The sequence below is a fragment of the Echiichthys vipera genome (assembly GCF_963691815.1).
Source record: "Echiichthys vipera genome assembly, chromosome: 11".
NCBI classification, from domain to species: domain Eukaryota; kingdom Metazoa; phylum Chordata; class Actinopteri; order Perciformes; family Trachinidae; genus Echiichthys; species Echiichthys vipera.
In genome coordinates this window covers 19,716,017-19,734,004 of record NC_139836.1, presented here as the reverse complement: position 1 = coordinate 19,734,004, position 17,988 = coordinate 19,716,017, and the positions used below count along the sequence as shown (strand labels likewise).

The window sequence follows — 17,988 nt, the reverse complement described above, 5'->3', positions numbered from 1 at the left end:
CCCTCTCAGTCATTCGACTTCCTTCCTGTTGTGACAGCCTCTCTCTAGCTATGACATTTAGCCCACACTAGTCAGCCAATAATTTACTCCCTGGTTGAGTCTCTCACACACAAACACGCACACGCACGCACAGAGGTAAAGGGAGTCGGCTTGTACAAAATGTCCATTAATATTAGGACAAAGAGCAACAGCTTGTGGTTACCTCATTCTGTGAGGTGAAGCCCTATCTTACACTTTATTTATCTGCTCTTTTCTCTTTGACCCCATCACTGTCCATCTCCTCTGCCCCACGAACTCTAACTTTCTCCCTTTGCACTCCTTCAGTTCTCAGACACACCAGCAGCACACATACTTCTTATGCTGCTCCACCTGACCATAACATAGTCTGCCAAACAGATGAAAAGGGGCTGTAGTTCTGAGTGTTTATGTGGACGCAATGGGGGGTGGGGGGCAATCAACATCGCTCCTTTGACAGCTCATCAGCTAATGTTCATTACCTATCACACACAGCATCTTAAAAACCACATTTCACCTCTGCCTGGAAGAAAGACAGCTGTGAAAACTGAGCCAACTGAGGTGAAGTCTAATTAAATTAAGACGGTTTATATGATTATCAGCTCTCGGTGGGAGACGGAGCAGCTTGCATTCACTTTCAGTTATGGTGTCTGCCGTTTCTTTGAGATAAGTTACAGAGACAGCTGTGAGCGTGAAAACTCAAGTCACAACTACTCATGGTTTACTAGTTATGGTTAGTGCTACTCAACTAAAAAAGAGGTGTGTAATCTCTTCTGTAGCTCTGAAAGAGGTTTCTCGAGTCGGAATGATGTCATTCGGGTTATCACATTACTTTGGCTTCGACACGTAACATTTATAACAGCCTATATTACAAACTGTAGATGTGGAGTTTGAAAGATATGGGTATTTACTAGACATAGAAAGTCTAATTGAATATGTAATATATATTTATATGTAGTATTTGCCCATTGAAACGGCATAGCTGAACACTAAAAGTAAATGAATTAGAGACATCCATGCTGTCAGGAAAAATTACCCCCAGACAATTACATTCAGAGCAGTCTTTTTTTTCCAATGGCTTTTATCAATTAGTGAAGAAATTCCACTAAGGAAGTCAACAGATTACCAAAATCACAAAATGATATTGTCAACATGGATTTAAATGAGCAGACAGCCCTTATTATTCTAGCATAAGCATAGCTTTGGCACGAAAGTTGTCCTAACTTCTAGTGCTACCACATATTTTATGAATCTGTGACAAAAATCAAAGGGAATTAAAGTCAGTAAGTTCAAATGCTCTATTAGATTTTTTAAGGCTAATGAATCACAGGGTTTCAGCAATCCACATTTCTAAGCTAAAAAGCTTGAATTAGAAGTTCTTGTTTAAGCTTAATGTGTTAAAAAGGAGGAATCAGGCCAATAGTAATAGAGGGTTGTGCCTCACCCCTCCAGGGTTGCCGTCGGAGGCTGTGACAATTAGACGGTACTGATCTGTGGTCTCTCTGTCCAGAGGCTCTCCCAGAAGCAGAAGGCCAATCCTGTAGAGAAGGGTCAGAGAAGACATTTGCATTACTATTACACACAGACAACTAGCAAAATCAATACAACCTCACAAAAAGAAACGCAATAAAGGGCCGCTTGTAGTCATGTTGCATCATCGCTAGTTTGTGTCACATGAAGAAAGGGCATTTGTTTAAAGTGATCTGCATAACCCTTTGAATAATTAATTGCTGATGTAACAAAGGGTGATGGACAGGTCTTCACTTCAGAGTTTATTTACCTCCAGATTAGACAGATCTATAAAACACGGTTGCTGGTAAAGGAGGAGGAGTTTTGGGCAAAGAGCAGGTGGGCTTCTACTCTGTCTTTCTCTGTCTCTCCCAAAGCACATGGACTAGAGGCAGAAAGATTCATGTTTTCTTTACAGTGACTGCGGCAGACACGGCGGCCCTCCTGCTCATTAAGAAAGGTATAATTTGGCGCTCTGGCATTCAAAAGCAGAATTATCTTGGTTTACACATACAGGCACAAAAGACATGAACACACACACACACACACACACACACACACACACACACACACACACACACACACACACACACACACACACACACACACACACACACACACACACACACACACACACACACACACACACACACACACACACACACACACACACACACACACACACACACACACACACACACACACACACACACACACACACACACACACACACACACACACACACACACACACTTCACTGCCACACTCAGGAGAGGCTCTGCCAGAACCCCAAATGTAAGAAAAGACGAATGCATATGAACGTACTTCTAGATTAATGCCCTTTGCAATTCCCTGCAGTCCTCTTGCTCCTTCTAATTTAAAGCTCCTTTGGCCAAACAGTCCAAGCAGAACCTGCTGCTTCTCTCCTGCCTCTCCAGCCCATATTTTTTAGGGTTGGACGATATGTAAATATTTTCCAAACGCCCACCGTCAGCCCTGCAAACGGTGAATGTCTCATGAGGATCCCACAAGCTTTCTTATTTTATGCTTCAAGTATATTCTGTGGCATTTAGTGAAGACTTATCTGCAGAGACAGCTGTTTTAATAAATATCTCGCTGTATATGTATTTTAAACTTATTAACTGTATCCAGGTAGTTTTCAGCCTGTTTCATTACAGGCCAATTGCCCTCACTTGTTATGGTGGACAGGGAAATATAATCAATAAATCAATACACTGAATTTCTTCCCATAGAGCCACAAGGAAAACTGTTTTGGCTCAGTAAATTTCTGATGTCACTTAGCTGCCTGGTACCTCCAAAAACACACCTAGGGCAGTGAAGAGTCATAAACAATTACATTTACAACATTAAGTTGGACCACACTTCCCCATACTTTGCCACAGATAGCAGCAAGTGTAGCCATGCAGGTTTTATAAGACATTGCATGGCAGCTCGCTGCTTCCAGAGGTGAAATAAACTTACAAAGTGTAGAAAGAAAAACAACCATACACCTTCTGAATTCAAGGTTCTCTCTTTGTTAACTTGTCATAAAACACTTCATTAAAACTCAAAAATAGCTAAAACTGTTTTAGTAAATATTTTTACTGTTCCATCAATCACATTCTCTATTGTCAAGTCAAGGTATGGTGAACACATTGCTTTTAATCCAGTACACCTGATTATCTGAGGTATAAGACTGCAAACATTTTTTTAAAAACACCATAAAAATGCAGCACAACATCCTTCACTGACCGCAGTGCTCATGTTTATTTATACATAAGCATGACCAAAGAAAATAGGTCATGATGTGCTCAATTAAACTAAACCTACAAGAAGCTTTGTTAATATTATTGATGTCATTATCAAGATATATAAATGTCAGAATTACGGGGATAATGATAATCTTGATGACAAAGATTAGGATGATTAATAACATTTAGCTAGCCTGGGGAGTGGTGTCTCTACTACAGCTGGAGTGCTCAACTACACTTGAGCGGCTGGGTGTTAGAGGTTCACTGATCATGTGTATTAGCGTCCTGCCTTTTCTCCTCAGCCACCACCAACGATAAGATGTTCTCACACTGACAGGGCGCTGGTAACAGTATTGTTGAGAGTGACAACAGTTTAGGTTAGAGGATATCCATCCAAGTCACACTTAGACCTTTATTCTGCTCTGATAATATCTCTAAATGTTAAATTGGACTTGATGAATGGGGCGATTGTGCCTGGCATGAATGTTTTACCTCAGGTGAAATAACTTTGATACATTAACCAGTAGGGATTCATCCTTTACTGATATGGGGACCATTCTGACTCAAATAGTTGGATTGGGTATCTTGGGTTGATTTATTCAATTCTTTGTTACTGCAATTTCTTGGTACTTAACTGCCCACACATATGCTGATACCTATATATCTGCATGAAACGTATATCAGCCTGGCTGATTTATTGTGTAGCTTTATTGACAATTGTTACACAGCAACTATAAAGTTCATAAAGGATTAACGGATCAAATACAATTCAAACTGGATTGAGGCTGATCCTATATTGATATTTGAGAGTTTATGCATCTGTATTTGAAAGTGATATACGTATAAGTTGTTTTTCATTTTTAAAAGGATCCCTTAAATTGGTATCATTAAGAATTTTAATAAATACAGTATGTATTGAATTTGGCATTTTACAGTTGAAAGGGTGGAATGGTGATGTGGTGGTTAGCACTGTCGCCTCACAGCAAGAGGGTTCCTGGTTCGAATACTCCCTTCTCCCTTGTGTGTGGAGTTTGCATGTTCTCCTCCTGTCTGTGTGGGTTCTCTCCAGGTTCTCCGGCTTCCTCCAACAGTCCAAAGACACACATGTGTTAGGTTCATTGATGACTCTAAATTGCCTGTAGGTGTGAATGTTAGTGTGAATGGTTGTTTGTCTCTATGTGCCCTGTGATAGAATGGCGTCCTGTCCAGGACGTACCCTGCCTCACGCCTGATCTCAGCTGGGATCGGCTCCAGCCCCCCGTGACGCCATTAGGGACAAGCGGTTAAAGATGGATGGATTTAACAGTTGAAACTAATTTGTCAGTTCTCTCTGGTGGACATACTATAACATTGAAACTGTGCTTCTTAATTACTATAAACTACATTTCTGCATTTCTGTATATGCCAAAAGCAACATATCTGTGGAAAAACACAGTCAGCTGATATATTGGTCCGGCCGATTCAGTGGGTCATCAGGAGGTACATTTCCAGCACTTGATTATATCTTGGATCTATTTTATATGACCAAAAATAATTTTGTCCCAAAATAACACTCACTATAATATACAAAGTTACTATACAGTGTACTGAATACGTGATGCATCTAGTGATCATCAGTCCCACCACACCTGGGACTTCACTAGAAATACTTTAAACTTCTGTATGATGAACTGTGATCCAGTCGATTATGACATTACGTAATGCTTTATGCATGGTGGCTCAGAGCCGACTCAGAGCCACTGATTCAAGGGTGCGCCCTGCTCACTACCATAATGGTGGGTTAATTCCCACCTCCCCTCTCGAGAGAACCTGCCCTGTTTATAGGGAGTTATGGACCGGAGAGCTCATTATTCATAACAGCTGGATCCAGCAAGCCCAATATGTTGCCTGAATCGGAACATGCAGCAATGCGAAAAATCTCTTCACAAGAGGGTTTCTGAAGGGTTGAAAAATGAGAGTGTGAAGTAGGGCTCTGTATATTGCACACTCATCAAGCCTACAAGCTAATCATTATTTGATTCATCGTATGCTAAATCAGCACCTGCTTGAAGTTATTTTATTGCTAGGTTGCAGAGATCTTGGGATGGATGGGATTGTAATATTTCTGCCATATCTGGTTTAAGAGATTAGAGTGGCAACAGCAACAAAAGTAGTCTCTGTGTATATGACCGTGTCAATATGTCTTTACTTACTGTTACCATTTTGAAACCATGAAGTCATCTCTCCTTAAAACAAATTATTTTAACACTGGAACAGATTAAGAGTAGACACAAGGCAGGGACACAGTGTTTCAACACAGCTTGTCATTGCATAACTGGGAGACTGAGGACGAAGACAAAGGAGGCTTTAATTAATGAGCACCGTGTCTGGCAGGGTCTTGCATTTTTAGTCTACCCACGTCTCTTCCCTGGATATTTGCTTGCTTATTTAAGGGTAAAAAGCACTGACCGCCTTAAAATTGTATGCTTTTTCCTTATTTCAGACTAGTGGTTAAGTGAGGTGAGTTTTTCGAAGGCTGATGACGCTCCTAGGCGCGGTACGGTTGCACTCAGACTGGTAAAACGAACTAGACTCTACCTATGAAATGTGCTTGGGCACGGTATGGATGGACAGTGTGATTGCGCCCTAAGAAGCACTCAGCCACTGCGACAGCTTCGCCCGCACAGCCAGCGCAAGCTGCCAGAAACCAGGCGAGGAAAAAGATGAGAGCGGCCTTACACGCCCCTCTCTCCACCGGTGTTGCAGTTGTAAGTTCCCTGTTCTCCAGCTCCCCCTGTTTGGCTTCTGAGCGTGCATCTAGGGGCCTCCCACGCCCCTATCCCCCGGCTGCCACGGACTGTGCAAGAGCAGACCGGGAGAGATAGACATTTGACTGCGGGGGGTTCAGCAGTTCCCCCCTTTCATGGGGTTGGGGGGTATTCGCCCTATCCTGGATTTACGTGCTCAGAACAAATATCTCAGGAAATACAAGTTCAGGATGCTTACACACGCATCCCTGCTGCGCCTGGTGCCACAGAACGATTGGTTCACTTCCGTCGATCTGAAAGACTCATATTTCCACATTCCGAACCATCCTCCCCACAGAAAGTATCTGAGGTACGCTTTCCAGGGGACTTGCTCCCATTCGGTCTGTCTTTAAGCCCAAGGGTGTTCGTACAGTGCATGGAAGCAGCGGTGGCCCCGCTGAGACGGCAGGGCATCCGCTTGGCCACATATCTGGACGATTGGCTGCTTTTGGCACAATCGAAGCAGGAGGCCACAGTGCACACGCGTATTCTCACATGACACTTTATGTGCTTTTCCTTCCGGGCAAATCTGTTCAATTCATATTGTCTTCGATTACTCGGACTGATGACGTCCGCCATTCTCGTAATCCGTCTCGGTCACCTCCACATGAGAGAATTCCAGCTCTGGGTGGCCTCATGCGGGCTGGAGTGTTGGTCACAACGGGGTGCGTCAGAGCACTGCGCCACTGGCGAGCCCCGTCCTTTCTGAAGCGTGGGGTACCCATGGGCCCCGTCCTGTGCAGGAAGGTGGTCACTACGGACGCCAGCCTGACTGGTCGGGGCGGAATCCACGAGGGCCAATCAGTGAGGGGCCGCTGGGGTATGGGCCTCCTGCGGTCTCACATAAATTTTCTGGAACTTTCCACGGTGTCCCATCCTTGAAATGCTTTCTTCAGTTTCTTATTGATCCTCATGTCCTGGTAAGGATGGACAATATGATGACGGTGGCGTATATCAACTGTTTTGCTGCCTCACCAGGAGGACAGCGGTCGCTATGTCCGGTCCGTGCAGTGCACACTTACATGGACTAAGGGTTTCAGGAGGAGCGATCAGCTGTTTGTCGCCTGGGCTTAGTAATTCAACTTCTTCCCCGGAGTTGTTTGTGCTTTGTCGTCTCGCAGGTCTCTGCTGATCGTGGTTGTGTATGCTGCCGTGGTCCTGCATGACACTTCCTGCTACTATTATAATCTATAACCTTAGCTGTGCTTGTCTCTACTATTCTGCTGTATTAACCACCATAACATATAAGTCATATACACATTACTGTAGATATTATAATTACTGGAAGTGTGTCTGTCTGTCTTTGTGTCTATCTTTGTCTCTCTCTGTCCATCTGTCTGTCTTTACTCTCTTTCTCTCTCCTTTTCTTCCTCCCCAACCGGTCAAGACGGATGGCCGTTCTCCACAGAGCTGGGTCCGTCTGACGTTCCGGCCTATTAAAGGGAAGGTTTTCGTTGCCACTGTAGTCTAAGGGGGAATTGTTGGTCTATGTAAATCATTAATAAGTCACATAGTTTGGTCTATACCTAGTCTGTAAAGTGTCCTGAGATAACTTTTGGCACTATAAATAAAACTAAATTGAATTAAAGTAAGCTCTGTCTATTGCCACTTTTTGATGACCGATGTCTTACACGTTGTACATCCCTGATAGTCATGTTACTAAAGGTTATCTGTCAAAGATTGCATTGGGCAAATTGTGAAAGCACTATTATTAAACCTATGAACATTGTTGCAATATTGAGGTACAGTACAGTATTTGGTCAAATATATTGTTATGTTTGATTTTCTCAAAATTGTCCAGCCCAAGGAGCAGCAAGTGTCAGTGTTCATAAAACAAAGTCATAGATTAGCTTATATATCAGCCAAAACCAATAATTGGCAAAGTCAGGATCTACTCCGAACCATCACAATCCCTTCTCCTCTCATTCCTTCTTCCCCACCACCATCACTCTCTCTGGCAGTCTTTATCATCAGAGAGAAGCTAATGATGATTGACCCTGCCTGGTTTGTTTGAAGGGATTCTTCCATGGCCACAGTGATCGAAATAACACTCTGTCTCAACATATTATTACTGTTTGTCCATGTATAGCCTTTGCACTTGAGACAACAACATTACCTACAATGCTTATCAAGGACTTTCATGGATTAGCTGTTGTTTGATGAATCAGCCAGTGTACACAGTTTGAAGAGCGCACTTTCAGAACTATACTGTAATAACACGACTACAAAGGTTTGCCAGGGGATTGTTATGTTAGTTGAACCACAGTCTAGCAAAGTATTTTGTATCCACCCATTTTACATACAGCTATCCTGTTCAACATGCATTGGGAGAGAGGTAGAACAGACTATATATGGACAAACACATTCACTCCAACAAACTATTTAAACTTCATTTTAAGAGGAAACCAGGGATGCTGGAGAAAACCCGTGGGGACACAAGAAAAACATGCAAACCCCTATTTCTTATTCCAATTGCTTTTCAAATGCATGTTATCAAAGAAACTTATGAGATAACTGTTGTCTATCAATAATTAACTATACGTTCCATCCATCCATATATCTACATAATACTCTTCAATCTCAAGTAGGCCTTGGTGGGGATACTTTCTGGGGCTTTATGCACTTGAAAAATATCTGGGCTTACGTTTCAGAGAGGTTGAAGACCTTCTGGGAGTCCCCACTCACAATGCGGTATGTGATCGGGTCGTTTTCTCTGTCTGTGGCCTGAGGGAAGGAAAAGAAAGCAGGGTCTTTAACATCAAATAGTAACGTTGAAGGCTATAAGATATGACAGCTGAACAACAAGGATGCTGGACTGGAGTGGTGAGTATATTTTATGCTGAAGAGTGACGTTAGACAAAATGTGTTGTGAAAAACAGCAATATACCTTGATGTATTAAAAATGCCATTAAACTGCATCATCGTACTGAATGCCTCATTAAATTCCACATGTTTCGTGTGTGTGTTAGTGACCCACCTGCAGATTTAGCAGAATAGCTCCTATCCTCATGGCCTCGCTGACTTCCAGGTTGTAGGTAGAAAGAGGGAAGCGTGGGGGGCTTTGGTTGTTGGGAGGCAAAACCTCAATGTACACTGTAGTGATGGAGCTCCTGGCAAAAAGAACAGCACACATTATACCACTGACAGCGCAAGTGTCTCCTTGACAACCTGTTGAGCCATATTGAAGTACTTTGCAAACACAGCTTTCACATAAAGTCTGAACTTTATCTGCTTCACAATAGTATCTTTTTTTCTTTTTAGGTGAAGTGTCAAACCCAGTACAAGCCTTTATTCGTGATTGGTTTAAAAGTGAAAAATTGCTTGTTAAAAAAAAAAATCACCTGATTGTTCTGTTGTTCAGAGCAGCATGCATGAAAATGGAACTGACTGTGTTGATTATTTATTTATTCATTGTGTTAGACAAATTTTATTGAACGGCTATAAAAGGTAGCCTCGTGAGACCATCCTGATCGTGTGAGCTCCATTGTATTTCACTTTCAAATCGGTCTGGTAACATGCGGAAAACTTTGCCCAAGCGACCGAACCAAACAGCGTTGGTTTTGAGGCAGATTTGAGTGTGATGCATAAAGAAGTGACTATTCAGTGTAAACAACGTGGCAGCTTCTGAGGATGAGATGAGCGCGGTTATCCAGCAAGCCGCTCGCTAACGCTTTTTTTCTGTTGGAATATAGCACCTGAAATTGTGCCTTTATCCATAAGTTTGTGTTACACAAATGACAAATATTTTTCACCGACATGTTGTTTATTTTATGAGCATTGCCTCAACGCTGTCAGTACGTCATATGCTTCGTTGATCTGATTGGTTGATTTGGCCCATATGTTATTGATAGACAGATGGTTTATCCAATCAGCTAAAAATATTTTCGCCCCTTCCCAAAAGATCTTTAAACGAGAGTTCCCAGATGGATATGCTGAGAAAATGTGAATCAATCCATCTGGCGGAGTCAGGTTATACAAAAGGTACATCATTAAAACAAAAAAGTATATAATAAATATATTAAATATTTAATATATTAAATATATTTCTCCAGATAACTGGAAAAAATGATATATAGGTTTCATATGTGAACAGCCGTCTCAGTTTTTAGCATCATCTACATTTACAAAATCAACATATGTTTTAAGCTTACTAAACAAACCATTAAGCTTTTCACAATAAAAAAAAGGACCATAGAAATCAAAAGTGGAACTCATTCTCTATACCGTTTAGACACACAGACACACAGTTATTCTTCTAGATTAACATACCGTTCAGTTTCAAGGGTCAAAGGTACCATAAATCAATTAAACACATGGAGAGCTTTACTTTTTAAACAAACAAATTAAATTATAACAAATTAAATACAACATAATTCTATGAACCATATGCAGTTTTAATTATACTAAAAATACACAATTTTCGTTTGGTCCATATATCTTCAGCCATGTACAAATAACAGGTACAAATGCACCAGAAGAAGATCTGATATGTCCCAGCACTGAACACCTGGTAAACCAGATTAACCTGCAAGACTGTAGACTAACCTAATTCTAAGCAGTTTAAATGTGTCTTAGGTTACCAATACCACCCCCAACAACAATGCCTTAAAATACTTTGAAGTGAGTCAAACTGCTTTTGCACAGAATTAATTCTTTAATCACAAGACAAAGACGGGATGTATGAAACATACTGCACCAGAATCTCTATAGTGTTAGATGGAACAAGACCATCTGTCTTTGACAGCTTGTCAAAAATGTTATGTCTTCACAATTCAGCCCAGAGAAAACTTTCCTGAAGCTATCTTGTGAATTAGTATAATCACATAAATAAGGCTTGCAGGCCAATACATGCTGGTTGCTCCTCTGCGACCCAGAGGAGGCCCTCTAAACGAAACTGACTGCGTGTACTTAAGTTTTAAAACAACTTCGTAACAAATCTGCTCTTCATAAAAAAGTAAGGAACGTCACATTAGTCACGCTGGTATGATAAACCATTCTACCAATGCAGATATTGTTTAATCTTCAAAGAAATCACACATAAGAAGAGAGCGGCTGTACAATACCTTCTCTGTGTCTCTGGTGCACTGTCAGAGGCCTTGACAGTCAGTGCATAAGATCTCCCCACAGTTAGAGTGACACCAGGCGCCACAGTGATGCGTCCAGTGCGATTACTAATGATGAAATGTCCCTGGTCACCTGCCAGTATCTCATAGGTCACCAAACCATTCAGTCCCTCATCAGCATCTGCTGCTGTTAGCTGGGAGAACAGAGGGAGAGAAAGAGACAGATATGCATTATAATGTGTTGATATCTTTATCTGTTCTCTGTACCTTTACAGGGGGAATTCTGCACAGCTGCAAGCAACATGCTTACTGAACCAGTCAAGCAGTAAATGGTTCTCAGTAGGGGGTTGTGACTGACTTTAGTCAAGCTGCCAACCCACAGTAGAATCCATTTTGGTTCCCCATTATCAACTAATAGAGACATGACCTTTGTCTCATGTAAAGACAGGAACAAACGGTTGGCATTTAGCTGAAAGTATACAATTGCAATTTTGACCACCTTTTTTTTCTGGCAGCACTATCCCCACACTTAGTGATTGCAGTTTGGTGACCTTAATGATCAATAAAGTTTAGATTGGATGGAATTAATTCCATGCCACCTTTAAAATAAGATGGATTACAAAGATGTGGAAAGACAAATTAAGCAGCTACAATTTCCTCCAAGCCCACAATTTAGGGCATCCAGCTGCTTGTAATTATGGACCCTCATGGTGTAGTTGGCTTCATATCTTTAAGGCCTTGAAACTTTAATCCAAGCTTCCCAGACCTCCTTTTTCATGCTTCTGACGTTGGAGTAAAAGTGGCATCAAATAAGCAGCAGCATCCACTGGGGGCCTGCAGCTTTCATAAACGGCTTATAAAAATCGGTTCAGCGGTAGTACCAGACACTCTGTGACCCCTGGCCTCATTTCAGAGAGGGTGAATTGGCTGGTTTTTAAGACAGATTAAACTTGACCTTTTCAGTGTCTGACATTTTTTGTGGTTGCTATGCTGAAAGGATAGATCAAATGGAAGACAAAAAGATCATGCTCCGATTACCAAAGAAGAGACAATGAATAGGTGAAACTCCCGGCATTAGTAGATAAAGCAGAAAGGGGTTATGGATTTTTATTTTGTAGACTCTATGTGCTTATACATGTGCCTACGCATGTCCTTACACAACTCCTGGGCCTGTGCATGAAAGCTGGATTTAGTTGGTTTTATTGTGTGTATGAAAATAAAATAAAATCTTGACCTTTAAAGCCAGTGTTCTAATGGAATCAAGTAAACAATATTCCTTATCCATAAAATGTCTCATAACTTATACAATCCTGTTTGTAAAATACTTTTTTCTAAGGAAAAAAAAAAGATAAATATTCATCATTGATGCCTACCACAATGAATTAACTTCAGTTATGATGGCAGCAGATCCACTGGGTAAAATGTTTCCAAGGCCTGTGCACAGAGGATGGAGAGAAATATTCTCTCAGAATTGTCTGTCATGACTGCAGATGAGATGAAGGGAACTATTCCAGCGGTTCCACACAATGACCTGGATTGTTGTGGTTATTTACTTTGAGCATGAAAGAATGTGTGTCCGTGAGAGATTCTGTGACGGGGGACAAAGACGGAGGCGTAAGGCAGAGTGCCAGAGCAAGAGACCAAAAGAAAGGGAGAAAGGCAAGAAAACGATTGTTGGATTGATTACCTGTAATACCGTCTCCCCTGGCTGCATGTCTGTGAAGACATCGACACTGTAGGAGACCTCAGCAAACATGGGCGTATTGTCATTGGCATCAATGACCAGGATGTTTACAGTTACAGGGCTACTCTGCTGGACGCCATCTGATGCCACCATCTGCAAACACAAGAACGACAAATACAAGTAAACAAAGTTAGTTGAAATAAAACACAGGAAATTGAATTTTTTTTATTCAAGCTTATGCTTTTAAGACTGTTTTGCTTTGATAAGACAACACGTCAAACTTCAACATGTTTCTAACACAACCACTAAGACAGTTACACTTTCCTCTTGTATATGTTCATTTTACATTCTCTTGATATTGGAAGTGCCTTTAAAGAGAGGAGAACAGAGAGCTTGTATAAAGCTTGCTTAAAGGGCAGTTTGTAAACTGAGAAAACTGCATTATTTGTCCTTGGCAGCTCTCATCTCCAGTACTTGGCAAAAAAAAAGAAAAGACAATGGACTGAGTACAACAACGAAATGGGACAGTAGCAGCAAGAATTACATTTTTCTGCGTGAAGAATTGCTTTTTGCACGCAGTGCTGAAATGGAAATGACGCTCATTGCTGGTTATGCTGTACATTTGCAGGGTGCCTTTATTAGCAGCTAAACATTCACAGTGAAGATGTCGTACAGCAACACATTATAACATCCACCAGAGCAGCTACCTTCTCTGCTATCATACAGCATCTTTTGATCTGAAATACAAACTTGTGAAGTTTTGTGACTACATCCTGTATGGTTGTGATGCTATCATGGTGACAAAATCATTGCAGGCTCATATTTATCTACATCGGATCCCTGTGCTCTCTCTCCTTCCAGTCCAGGATACGCAGAGTAATTATAAAATTGATTTGATGCTTGTGTTTATGCAAAGACAAGATGAGACACGACAATCTCTGAAATGACATCATCTTCAGAGAACCATTACGTTAATGTGTTTTTAGCAAGAACTCAGAAGCTTTGCATTCACTTATGTCTGATAATTTAGCCAATTAAGATTATCTGTTCTTCCTGTTCCAGATCAGTTAGAGTTTAAGAAAAACATCTGACTCATGACTCATACTCATGTACACATTAAATTGACTTGTCGTGTACTGGTCAATAGTTGTAATCGAATATGGGACATAATAGCAGATTGTACAGCCTGTGTAGTGAAAGCACAACCAGCACCAGCTTCAGTCCTCTATCAATGTTTAACCAGGATGCGTTCAGGCATAGTAAGGCTGTGTAGGTAACCTGAATTTTGGCAGCGCCCAGGACCAAAAACACAGTCAGTGATCACTCATCACTCACTCATCTTCAACCGCTTATCCGGGGTCGGGTCAGGGGGCAGCAGCTCTAGCAGGGGACCCCAAACTTCCCTTTCCCTTTTCCAGTCACTGATGTCATGTGTCAAATGGAAGAAAATACACTTAAACAACTAAATAGTGTTTCAAATCACAGTAATACGGTGAAGTGTGAATGAAGCACACGCTGTCAAATAACCTGTGTAGACAGCTATATTGATTACAATAAAAGTTCATTGGTTCCACCAAATGTACATGAGATGGACAACGAAAAAATTTAGCCTAACACATCCTATGTAGACAGCCTGTGAGTTCATGCTAATAGCTTATCTACAAAAAAAATTGATCAGTTAAGTGTAAGAGGTAGATTGAACTCTGATCCACGTGCTGTAAGAATCTACGTTTTTTGCGATTTTGAGTGTAATGTACACCTGGTCTTTGGGAAACTATTCAACAACAACCACTACACTATTCTGCAGGCATATTGTATGCGTGATAGAAAAAGCGATATGGGGGATGCTCCAGAAATATCCAGAGGACAATGCTGCTGACGACTCTGGAAAGGAAATTGTTTCTTTACATGGGATTTTGAATGCATCAGGAGTGGAGTGGACCTGGAGCTTCAAAGCTTTTCAGTAGCACTTACTGTGTATAAATACGTTTCTGTCTTTTTTCATTTGAGAAGAGACAAAGCTATACTGGACATGAATGGAAGTAGCAAATATATAAACAAACGGACTCAACCAAACCCAACATTACATCTGAATTTAAGTGAATATCTATCTATCTATCTATCTTTATCTATCTATCTATCTATCTATCTATATATATATATATCTATATCTCTCTCTCTCTCTCGCTCTCTCTCTCTCTCTCCATTCCCACAGAGCTCACTGCTGGTTAGCTGATGCTCTCTAATCCAGATGAATTCCCCTGGATGGAGGGAGTTACTATATTTCCCAAGAGACTGCCATCTCTCTGATCACCTCAAAAACAAATCATTTTGGTAAACCAGGCTGTTGACGTCATGGAACAGAAGTTACACAGAATCTTTAATGGTCCACTAAAAACGCCATACAGCAAGAAGATTAATAAAACATTACCAAGATTAAAAGTAACCCAGTTTGGAATCCTAATGGAACATGAAGGTAGCTGCAGAGTTCAGTGAGACTGAACCGTCTTATGTATAAATAGATGAGAGTCCCCACAGCATATACTCTTCACTGTATATGTCTCATGCCTCTCTTACTGAGAGTTAGATTACAGATTTGTTTGCATGAGTGTTTGAATGATTTGTAACCTAGTTATTTTTTACTGTCGATTTAATAGGTAAGAGATTGTAATTGAAGTTTATGGTGGCTGAGAGAGCTCATGGCACTGCAGCTAAAGAACCACAAGCAAACAGATAGAACTCAAGCAAATTAATAAACACATGAATCAACTTGACAGTACGTAAGGGACATTTAAAGAAGTGCTGCACAAGAGACACAAGCAAATAACAACAACAAAACCTAGTTATAAAACAATATACGTTTCCAGTGAGACCCTTACAACTGGTGAGCAGGGGTTTAGGTTGGCAGTAGGATTAATAAATTAATTAATCTGATTGGTTGTTTCATACATCAGTGTTTCATTCTGCAGCAGCACAGCGCTGTCATGAATGAGAGTCTTTGGTATTTCAAATGTCTGTAATGGAAGAAAGAAAAACTTCTTCACACTCCCTGCTGTAAAAGGATGGAAAAAGCTTCCACAGGATGTACAGAAGGGGCAGGCTACTTCAGTTAAATCTTTTGAAGATACATTGGATAAGTCCTAGTGAACAAGGGATATTTTATATTATTCTAAAGTTGATTTGTGATTATTTCCAAAAATAAGTGAGATGATTTGTAAAACACATTTGTAAAATTATTGTTATCTTAAAATTTGTAATGTGGTGTATACATATTATTTCCTGTTGGATGCAGTTGGTGAGTCTGGTGGGGAGGATACATATAATGTACAAGGAAAATGTCATTAAATGTAATTGAATCAAATTTCTTAGAGGTCTGATTTGCCTTTAGCTTACCTTTGGATGAGAATTTGTAAATTCAAGCAAACATACTATTTTACTTCACTGCCATTTGACCACTCATAAAGGTCATATTGCTCTAAAAATGTCAGGTCAGCTTTGTATCTGAAAGTGCCTCTTGGTATAGAGCTAACCCCTGACTTCTATTAATATATACAGAATACAGGAAGTAGGTCACAGGGCTCTAGTGCTGTCTTGCTAATAGCTATCATTGAGTCCAAGGTCCTACCGTGAAAGTATAGGCCATCTGCTTCTCTCTGTCCACAGGTTTGATGAGCTGCAGGTAGCGGATTATACCAGTTGGGGTCAGGCGGAAGATTGTGGTGTATTCATTCAGGGTCATTTTCAACACGGGGTCTTTTGTCTTCCAAAAGAAAGATATACAAAAAGAAACTTGTTACTGGGGTGACATGAGCATTTCATCGTTTGTTTGTTTTTTTGTCCAAGACTGCAGCTGTGGGGCTGAGAAAACCTATCGAACAATACATTTGGATCTGCCAAATAGTTGAAAAAGTAATCTGCTGGCAGGTCACTCATCTGTCTTCAGAAAACAGTGCAAAAGCAGCTGAGGACTGAACCATAAACCAATGGATTTTTAACCAGACAGTATCAGAAGGGAAGAGAGGAAATTACTCTCCCTAAAACAACGTATATGCATAATAACCTAAACAGGTATGGGTTTTACTGTTTTTGTTTAGGGTGTCCAGATACTAAATAAGCTTAAAACAATGTGTCATTACTGCTGCAGTTAGACTCTGTTAACAAATAAACCTGGAGTCCACTGTGATCCATTGCTGTGAGTCGGCTTCGATTAACGTCCATCAATGAGTCTTCTTAAGAGAGTTTGGTAAACATCAGGACTGGGTGGCTTATTGATTTTGTTATCGCTGTTTCCACTCCACTTTGATTTGTTAATCTTCTGTAAAGACTGAGTAAAGGGGTATTTTGAAATATGAACTAAAAGTGTAGTCATTTGTTTTTATGTGTGTGACAATCTGTTTTCACTCCTTTAAATATAAATCTGTGCTGCTAGGGTATGAGCTAATTTAAAGTGTTCTCCGTGGTAAGTCAACACACACAAAAAAACGTGCACTCACAAAATAAGTTTGTTAAATATGTCAAATATGTCAAAAACACCCCCTTCATCCAACTACCCACACAGCAATCAATTAATAAAATAAAAATAACATTCTTTTGAAGGAGGAAAGTTGGATTTCAAAAAGAACAACTGCATACATGTTTACTTAAGCAATGGCAGAAACCATAGCAAAAACATCCATCTGCATATAAAGAAGAAGAACAAAGCACAGCAAAACGCACACTCCCATTAGGATACAAACGACAGTGCATCAGCTAGATAACTCTACACACACCTATCATTACTGGAGACCTGCAAAGAATTTAATTTACTGTTTATGAAACAGAGAATATATAATTCACTGCGAACACATTGGAAAAGCTTACAAATTGTTGTTTAGGATGTCTCCAGCAGTGATGAGTGCTCTCAGTTTATTTGTCACTTTTTGCAAAGAGATGGATAAATAAACAGTAGGGATGTCCCAAGTCAATTTGAGAGAAGGCATCAAGCCGATCAAGGTCTTTTAATGGATCAGTATTGGCTATGTAAAGCCTATCTACTTCTGACATTGTGCCACAACGAGCAAAGTGAGACTTTTCAGGTATACTGAACAAACCAACAAAAACAAATGCATTTAACCACTAGCATTTTGTTCTAAGTAGAGAAAAAGAGAAGTTGACGAAGTCTTAATCCTGTCAAATCCTTC

The 17,988-nt window shown here is 40.5% G+C and overlaps 1 protein-coding gene across 1 annotated transcript in view; it reads right to left on the bottom strand.

The window, feature by feature from the left end:
* LOC310953792 (protocadherin-15-like) overlaps positions 1-17,988 on the bottom strand; it is a gene marked incomplete at both ends in the record, with an annotated part of 145,297 nt that overhangs the window by 78,236 nt on the left and 49,073 nt on the right. The window contains 6 exons of the mRNA XM_083922991.1: positions 1,460-1,553; positions 8,706-8,785; positions 9,039-9,171; positions 11,125-11,318; positions 12,812-12,961; positions 16,434-16,568. Of these exons, the coding sequence (XP_083779117.1) occupies positions 1,460-1,553; positions 8,706-8,785; positions 9,039-9,171; positions 11,125-11,318; positions 12,812-12,961; positions 16,434-16,568 (786 nt within the window). The remainder of the gene's footprint in view (positions 1-1,459; positions 1,554-8,705; positions 8,786-9,038; positions 9,172-11,124; positions 11,319-12,811; positions 12,962-16,433; positions 16,569-17,988) is intronic.